The sequence below is a fragment of the Ranitomeya imitator genome, chromosome 6 (genome assembly GCF_032444005.1).
Source record: "Ranitomeya imitator isolate aRanImi1 chromosome 6, aRanImi1.pri, whole genome shotgun sequence".
In the NCBI taxonomy this organism is placed as follows: Eukaryota; Metazoa; Chordata; class Amphibia; order Anura; family Dendrobatidae; genus Ranitomeya; species Ranitomeya imitator.
The window spans coordinates 565,124,828-565,134,024 of record NC_091287.1 but is presented as its reverse complement, the minus strand read 5'-3'; the positions used below and the strand labels follow the sequence as shown (position 1 = coordinate 565,134,024).

General features: G+C 49.3%; 1 protein-coding gene across 1 annotated transcript in view; it reads left to right on the top strand.

Moving 5' to 3' along the window:
* The first annotated feature begins 3,138 nt into the window (after positions 1 to 3,138).
* Positions 3,139 to 9,197, top strand: part of LOC138643204 (zinc finger protein 585A-like) — a 62,838-nt gene continuing 56,779 nt past the window's right edge. Inside the window, exons 1-3 of the mRNA XM_069732051.1 lie at positions 3,139 to 3,218; positions 3,291 to 3,360; positions 8,057 to 8,154. Coding sequence (XP_069588152.1) covers positions 3,330 to 3,360; positions 8,057 to 8,154 — 129 coding nt within the window. The 5' untranslated portion in view covers positions 3,139 to 3,218; positions 3,291 to 3,329. The remainder of the gene's footprint in view (positions 3,219 to 3,290; positions 3,361 to 8,056; positions 8,155 to 9,197) is intronic.

The window sequence follows — 9,197 nt, the reverse complement described above, 5'->3', positions numbered from 1 at the left end:
CCCGAAACTGCGCGATTATTTATCACCTCCCTGTAGAACGTGCTCCTGACATATATGTACAGGTCCTTGTCAAAAAATTAGCATATAGTGTTAAATTTCATTATTTACCATAATGTAATGATTACAATTAAACTTTCATATATTATAGATTCATTATCCACCAACTGAAATTTGTCAGGTCTTTTATTGTTTTAATACTGATGATTTTGGCATATAACTCCTGATAACCCAAAAACTGTCTCAATAAATTAGCATATTTCACCCATCCAATCAAATAAAAGTGTTTTTTAATAACAAACAAAAAAACCATCAAATAATAATGTTCAGTTATGCACTCAATACTTGGTGGGGAATCCTTTGGCAGAAATGACTGCTTCAATGCGGCGTGGCATGGAGGCAATCAGCCTGTGACACTGCTGAGATGTTATGGAGGCCCAGGATGCTTCAATAGCGGCCTTAAGCTCATCCAGAGTGTTGGGTCTTGCGTCTCTCAACTTTCTCTTCACAATATCCCACAGATTCTCTATGGGGTTCAGGTCAGGAGAGTTGGCAGGCCAATTGAGCACAGTAATACCATGGTCAGTAAACCATTTACCAGTGGTTTTGGCACTGTGAGCAGGTGCCAGGTCGTGCTGAAAAATGAAATCTTCATCTCCATAAAGCATTTCAGCCGATGGAAGCATGAAGTGCTCCAAAATCTCCTGATAGCTAGCTGCATTGACCCTGCCCTTGATGAAACACAGTGGACCAACACCAGCAGCTGACATGGCACCCCACACCATCACTGACTGTGGGTACTTGACACTGGACTTCAGGCATTTTGGCATTTCCTTCTCCCCAGTCTTCCTCCAGACTCTGGCACCTTGATTTCCGAATGACATGCAAAATTTGCTTTCATCAGAAAAAAGTACTTGGGACCACTTAGCAACAGTCCAGTGCTGCTTCTCTGTAGCCCAGGTCAGGCGCCTCTGCCGCTGTTTATGGTTCAAAAGTGGCTTTACCTGGGGAATGCGGCACCTGTAGCCCATTTCCTGCACACGCCTGTGCACGGTGGCTCTGGATGTTTCCACACCAGACTCAGTCCACTGCTTCCTCAGGTTCCCCAAGGTCTGGAATCGGTCCTTCTCCACAATCTTCCTCAGGGTCCGGTCTCCTCTTCTCGTTGTACAGCGTTTTCTGCCACATTGTTTCCTTCCAACAGACTTACCATCGAGGTGCCTTGATACAGCACTCTGGGAACAGCCTATTTGTTGAGAAATTTCTTTCTGGGTCTTACCCTCTTGCTTGAGGGTGTCAATGATGGCCTTCTTGACATCTGTCAGGTCGCTAGTCTTACCCATGATGGGGTTTTGAGTAATGAACCCGGCAGGGAGTTTATATAAGCCTCAGGTATCTTTTGCATGTGTTTAGAGTTAATTAGTTGATTCAGAAGATTAGGGTAATAGGTCGTTTAGAGAACCTTTTCTTGATATGCTAATTTATTGAGACAGGTTTTTTGGGTTATCAGGAGTTGTATGCCAAAATCATCAGTATTAAAACAATAAAAGACCTGACAAATTTCAGTTGGTGGATAATGAATCTATAATATATGAAAGTTTAATTGTAATCATTACATTATGGTAAATAATGAAATTTTACACTATATGCTAATTTTTTGAGAAGGACCTGTATATCTCCTTACCAGCCAATAATCCTGGAGTTACCATTCCGAGGATGAAGCCAATGGAACATTGTTCTCAGAGGGATTTACCAACACTGTAATAGAGGTGGCACTTAACCCCGTCCCGACCAGCGCTGCACATGTCGGGTCCTTTGTTACCAGTTCCTCACACGTCGCTGTCTCACAGGCGCTGGTTCCGTGGACTGTGAAGGCTCAGATCTCCACGGTGCTCCTGTGACGCCGGCGTCCTGCACGTCTCACCCTGATTCCACCCACGTTCTGTTACACTCAGGTCTATGTCCCTGGTGTGTACTGGAACCACACAGAAAACACCGCACTGGGAGCAATGGGGCAGAAGCAGCTACTACTGCAGCCAGCATGTCCGAGCTGTGATCACACATTACAGGGAGAACTACAACTCCCAGCATGTTCAGGCTGATATGTGATAATAGGAGACAATAAAGGAAAGAACTAAACACTACAACTCCCAGCACGTCCCGGGAAGGAACCAAACACTACAACTCCCAGCACCTCCCAGGAAGGAGCCAAACACTACAACTCCCAGCACGTCCCAGGAAGACTAGTTACTAAACACTACAACTCCCAGCACGTCCCAGGAAGACTAGTTACTAAACACTACAACTCCCAGCACGTCCCAGGAAGGAACTAAACACTACAACTCCCAGCACGTCCCACGAAGGAACTAAACACTACAACTCCCAGCACGTCCCCGAAAAACACTAAACACTACAACTCCCAGCACGTCCCGGGAAGGAACCAAACACTACAACTCCCAGCACGTCCCGGGAAGGAACTAAACACTACAACTCCCAGCACGTCCCAGGAAGGAACTAAACACTACAACTCCCAGCACATCCCAGGAAGGAACTAAACACTACAACTCCCAGCACGTCCCCGGAAGGAACTAAACACTACAACTCCCAGCACGTCCCGGGAAGGAACCAAACACTACAACTCCCAGCACGTCCCAGGAAGGAACAAAACACTACAACTCCCAGCACGTCCCCGGAAGGAACCAAACACTACAACTCCCAGCACGTCCCAGGAAGGAACCAAACACTACAACTCCCAGCACGTCCCCGGAAGGAACCAAACACTACAACTCCCAGCACGTCCCAGGAAGGAACTAAACACTACAACTCCCAGCACGTCCCCGGAAGGAACCAAACACTACAACTCCCAGCACGTCCCGGGAAGGAACTAAACACTACAACTCCCAGCACGTCCCAGGAAGGAACTAAACACTACAACTCCCAGCACGTCCCAGGAAGGAACTAAACACTACAACTCCCAGCACGTCCCGGGAAGGAACTAAACACTACAACTCCCAGCATTCTCCATCACTCCCACTCTCCATAGCTCCTCCCCCTCAGGTCACATGGTCACCACAAAGGTCCTTCATCCACTTATAACGTCATTGCTGAGCTCCGCCCCCTCACGTGACTGGTCGCATTCTGATGACATCATCACAGGTCCTTCAGCTAATTTCAATAAAAGCTACAGATCAGGGAATAAAATCTACAGCGAAGAAGCGGAGGTGAGAGATGGCGGGAGGTGAGCGGTGTGGAGGATTCTGGGTAATGACGCGCTCACTGTCGGTTCCTCTTAGGTGTCAGGCCGTCGGTGTGTGGGATCTGGAGGAGCCGTGATGGAGGCCGGGCAGCCCCGCACATCTCCAGGTGAGAGGAGACCTGTAGGATGTGTCCTGTAGGGCGGAATCTTCTGCGCCGCAGGATTCCTGGAACTGTTCATGTATTTCCTGGTGGAGCCGATCAGAACATCAGAAAACCCAGTGCTGGGGATTGTGGGTCCTGGGGTTTATTTCCCTTCACCCTGAGGGCACCGAGAATCCGCCGCCGGGAGCAGGAAACCCGCAGAGATAAGTGCAGGTGCCTCCGCCCCCGGAAGAGGAGACCTGGGACCCCGCGGGTGAGGGGACGGGAAGAGCAGACAGGAGGCATCTCCCGGGAGCAGAGGGCATAGATCCAGGGGGCCGGAGGGGCCGTTCCATTGTCTCTGGGGGGCCGGAGGGGCCGTTCCGCAGTCTCTGGGGGGCCGGAGGGGCCGTTCCGCAGTCTCTGGGGGGGCCGGAGGGGCCGTTCCGCAGTCTCTGGGGGGGCCGGAGGGGCCGTTCCGCAGTCTCTGGGGGGCCGGAGGGGCCGTTCCGCAGTCTCTGGGGGGCCGGAGGGGCCGTTCCGCAGTCTCTGGGGGGCCGGAGGGGCCGTTCCGCAGTCTCTGGGGGGCCGGAGGGGCCGTTCCGCAGTCTCTGGGGGGCCGGAGGGGCCGTTCCGCAGTCTCTGGGGGGCCGGAGGGGCCGTTCCGCAGTCTCTGGGGGGCCGGAGGGGCCGTTCCGCAGTCTCTGGGGGGACGGAGGGGCCGTTCCGCAGTCTCTGGGGGGACGGAGGGGCCGTTCCGCAGTCTCTGGGGGGACGGAGGGGCCGTTCCGCAGTCTCTGGGGGGACGGAGGGGCCGTTCCGCAGTCTCTGGGGGGCCGTTCCGCAGTCTCTGGGGGGCCGTTCCGCAGTCTCTGGGGGGCCGTTCCGCAGTCTCTGGGGGGCCGTTCCGCAGTCTCTGGGGGGCCGTTCCGCAGTCTCTGGGGGGCCGTTCCGCAGTCTCTGGGGGGCCGGAGGGGCCGTTCCGCAGTCTCCGGGGGGCCGGAGACACACGAGTACAGTTAATCGTCCGCTTCCGTGTTTGAAATGCATGATCGGAAGAAGGTAAAGAGTCAGAATCTAAAAAAGCTAAGAACCCGGAGAAATTCCGACTCTGGGGGGGTGCTATACATTTATTTCTCAGCACCGCTAAAAAGGCGGCCCTGAGGAATAAGTACCTTTAGCTGTCGCTGTGAAAAAACATATCGACGGTCGTTAAGGGGTTAAATATTTTATATCACCAAACAAATTTAAATATTAGACAAAGATAACAGAAGAAAACACAAAATTCCGTTTACAATTGGAGGTCTTTATTATTAAAGGAAAACGAAATCCAAACCTACAAGGCCCTGTGTGAAAAAGTGGTTGCCTAAAACATACATTAACTGTAGGTTACCAGATCTTTGGGAAGCTGAGGTTACATTCCCTAGCCACACAAAGGCCTGATTGCTGTCACACCTGTTGTCAATCTAGAAATCACTTAAATAGGATCTGTCTGACAAAGTGAAGTAGACCAAAAGTTCCTCTAAAGCTAGACATCATGCTGAAATCCAAAGAAATTCTGGAATAAATGAGAAACAAAGTAAGAGATCTATTGGTCTGGAAAAGGTTCTAAAGCCATTTCTAAAGCTTTGAGACACCAGCGATCCACAGTGAGAGTCATTATCCACAAATGGCGAAAATATGGGACAGTGGTGAACCTTCCCAGGAATGAAAAAGCAACCAAAATGACCCCAATAGCACAACGACGACTCATCCAAGAAGTCACAAAAGACTCCACAACAACAACAACCAAAAAACTGCAGGCCTCACTTGCCTCAGTTAAGGTCAGTGTTCATGACTCCACCATAAGAAACAGGGCAAAAATGGCTGCAGAGAGCTACTGCTGAGCAATAAGAACATAAAGGCTCGTATCCGTTTTGCCAGAAAACATCTTGATGATCCCCAAGACTTTTGGTAGAATACTCTGTGGACTGACGAGACAAAAGATGAACTTTTTGGAAGGAGTATGTCCCATTACATCTGGCTTAGAAGTAACACAGCATTTCAGAAAAGGAACATCATACCAACAGTAAAATATGATGGTAGTAATGTGATGGTCTGGGGCTGTTTTTCTGTATAAGGACATGAAAGACTTGGTGTGGTAAATGGAGCCATGAATCCTGCTGTCTACCAAAAAATCCTGAAGGAGAATTTCCGGCCGTCTGTTCGTGACCTCAAGCTGAAGCGGACTTGGGTTATGCACCAGGACAATGATCCAGAACCCACCAGCAAGTCCACCTCTGAATGGCTTAAGAAAAACAAAATGAAGACTTTGGAGTGACCCAGTTAAAGTCCTGACCTTAATCCGATATAAGATGCTGTGACCTTAACAAGGCGGTTCATGCTCGGAAACCTCCAGTGTGGCTGAGTTACAACAATTCTATAAAGATGAGCGGCCAAATTTCCTCCAGAGCGATGTAAAAAAAACCTCAATGCCCGTTATCGCAAACACTTGATTGCAGTTGTTACATCTAAGAGCGGCCCAACCCGTTGTTAGGTTTAGGGGCAATCACTTTTCCACACAGGACTCTGTAGGTTTGGATTTCTTTTTCCCTTTATGATAAACTAGCTATTGAACCCGTTCTACGCCCGGGTGGCGAGCATTTATATTGGTATATGGTCTCCATCCTGGTATGTGCTGCTCCATCCTGCTGCTCCATCCTGCGTCCCCATCCTTATGTGCTGCTCCATCCTGCGTCCCCATCCTGCGTCCCCATCCTTATGTGCTGCTCCATCCTGCGTCCCCATCCTGCGTCCCCATCCTTATGTGCTGCTCCATCCTGCGTCCCCATCCTTATGTGCTGCTCCATCCTGCGTCCCCATCCTTATGTGCTGCTGCATCCTGCGTCCCCATCCTGTGATGCACTGCTCCATCCTGCGTCCCCATCCTTATGTGCTGCTCCATCCTGCGTCCCCATCCTTATGTGCTGCTCCATCCTGCGTCCCCATCCTTATGTGCTGCTCCATCCTGCGTCCCCATCCTGTTATGTGCTGCTCCATCCTGCGTCCCCATCCTGTTATGTGCTGCTCCATCCTGCGTCCCCATCCTGATGTGCTGCTCCATCCTGCGTCCCCATCCTTATGTGCTGCTCCATCCTGCGTCCCCATACTGCCTCTGACCCGCTCGGCGCCGAGTGCTGGGGGGCCTGAGCAGGCGGGGACACCGGTGCGCTGTGGGGGTCAGGTGCCGGTATCGCCGCCAGCTCAGGCCCCCCCAGCACTTACTATATTCACCTGTCCCCGTTCCATCGCTGGGCGCCGCCATCTTCCCGGTCTCCTGGCTGTGACTGTTCAGTCAGAGGGCGGCGCCGGCGCACATTAAGCGCGTCACCGCGCCCTCTGAACTGAAGGACACAGGCCGAAGACCGGGAAGATGGCGGCGCTCAGCGATGGAACGGGGACAGGTGAATATAGGCGATACTCACCCTCCTGGCGGTCCCTGCTTCTCTGTTGAAAATCGCGGTGTGCGTTCAGTGTGAACGCACACCGCGATCTCCCGGGAGCGTCACTCTGTGAGGCCCAGACTGCGCCGGCGCTTGCGCCTGCGCAGTCTATAGAGGCTTCGGACAGAGTGACGCTCCCAGCGTTATATTATAGATGCCTTCATGTATAAACTGCATTTTGCGATTCCTTCTGTTATCTTTGTCTAATATTTACATTTGTTTGGTGATTGAAAACATTTAAGTGTGAGAAACATGCAAAATTTATAGGAAATCAGGAAGAGGCGAAAACTTTCAGACAACTGTATGTATAATAACCATATATAAAACAAATATTTGGTGAAGAGAGAAGTTTGTGTGTATATTGTTTATAAAATATATATTTTGTGGCGATGCAACTTACTTAGGAGCGGGATGGGGCATCACAGGAACCGTTTCTATTTACATGTCTGGCTGGTTTATTTCAGTCCACATAAATCGAGCCACAAGCAAAGGAAATAACCGGCCATTCAGTGGAGGTAAAAGAAAGTAAACTGTTCCAATCACAGCACTTTAGGGACAGTCTGGGACACTCAGGCTGGATAGCATCCAGTATACCAGTTTAGTCTGGAGAAATCACATAGGAGGCCTTCTTACCTCCACACACAGACCATGTGAGACAAACGGGAACCATTTCACAACGTGATCCACACCCAGGAGTGGGGTATGTGGGCAGCCGGACCCACCCATCTCTCCGGCTGCCCATAAACCTGGCCCGGATGCCCTACCACGCCTCTTAATACTATGTATACTAGAGCATTACTCCAGGTTTACATCACAGAGGACAATAACTTCCAGGATACATACCTCCCATCAACTACGTGTCCGGCAGCCACTGATATGTCTTTTAATTGATGCGGCTACCTTTTATGCGGTGTAAACACACTGAGGCATACGGAAAGGTTCCACCCTTTTATTTCTGTAGGTTTGTTGTTCCTGGATGTGGATACTCTGATACTCTTTCTCTCGGTACGTTGCTCTCATGGTTCGGGAAAATACAATTGCCGGTTACTAATTATCCTCTTTTTGAAGCAATCGTCAAATCAGTGCGGGGCTGACTGCATGAGCTTATAGTTTTAGAAGCTCATTATAGTTATAAGACCCCCGATAACCCAGGAACAGGAGGCGATGAGAGAAGTGTGTGATAGATGGATCTCCAGCCTGTCATGGACTCCACCACTGAGTGTCTGTGTCTCCCACAGATGGATCCAGGAGAAGAAGCCCCCCAGAGAGATGTCCTCGTCCTCAGTGTACCCCGGACCGTGCAGAGGAGAATCACAACGTCCCGGGGAATCAGCAGGTAGATGGAGCTAAATAACTTCTGTACGGGGGTCTTTTGGTCCTGTCGTAATAAATGATTGGTGGTTTCCAGTAGATGAGGGTTAGAACACTGTATGAAAGGCGATGGATTGTAAGTTCAGATCATACAAAAAGAAAATGTAATGAAGTTTTACGCTTTAAAATGAAAGTTACAAAGCTTAGTAATACACGGAGACAAAATCGAACAACATAAAGCAAAAGAACTGGGACGGATCACCTTATATATGACAAAACCTACAGGAAACAAAATGAGCATACACCCTGCTGTAACTAAAGAAGTAAAAGGCAAAAGTGCCTTTAAATATCGAGTTCTTACTAAACACTGTTTATAATGAGAAAGTATAAAATCAATCCCACCAGTGGCAAGGTGACCATATTTGGGGTGGTCCCGAACTCTGGGACCCAGTCCTTTGTCTTCCCTTATTCACACTGATGTCTCAGACAAGGTAAGGTTTTAATATTAGACAGTGTAGGACCGTCACCTTCCGCTGGTGGGATGGCTTTTATGTTTTGATTTGTTTTTTTTCTAAATAAAAATGTTTATGAACCCTAAATAACCAACGAATAAAGCCGCACTCTGTAACGCTATAGCACGAGAGCAGGAAATATATGAAGTATTAATTGCATTACTGCTCTAGAAAGTATGAAAACTTGAGCATGCTTGGTGTATAAATTGGCCAATTCATGTGTGCCCGGCGGCAGCTCTGGCTGAGCACTCCATCCATCAGCCGCCTCATTCAGTAGTTTTCTTTTTTTTTTTTTTTTATTAGAATGTGCACATTGTTGATTCAGACTAAAGGCATAAAAACCACGAGAGAAAATGAGGAGTAAAGAAATACATGTGAGACAAAGCAGAATATCAGTTACCTCTCAGTACCCCCTGTTACTGTGGGGACTGGTTGAAGCCCCTTTGGCATCCTCTCGGCAGCTTCACAGGTTGTCACATAGAATAGCTTCCAATGAATGGGTCAGGTCGTCAAGAGTGTATTTGTGGACTTATCGGCCTTCAGAAAGTGTTTGCTA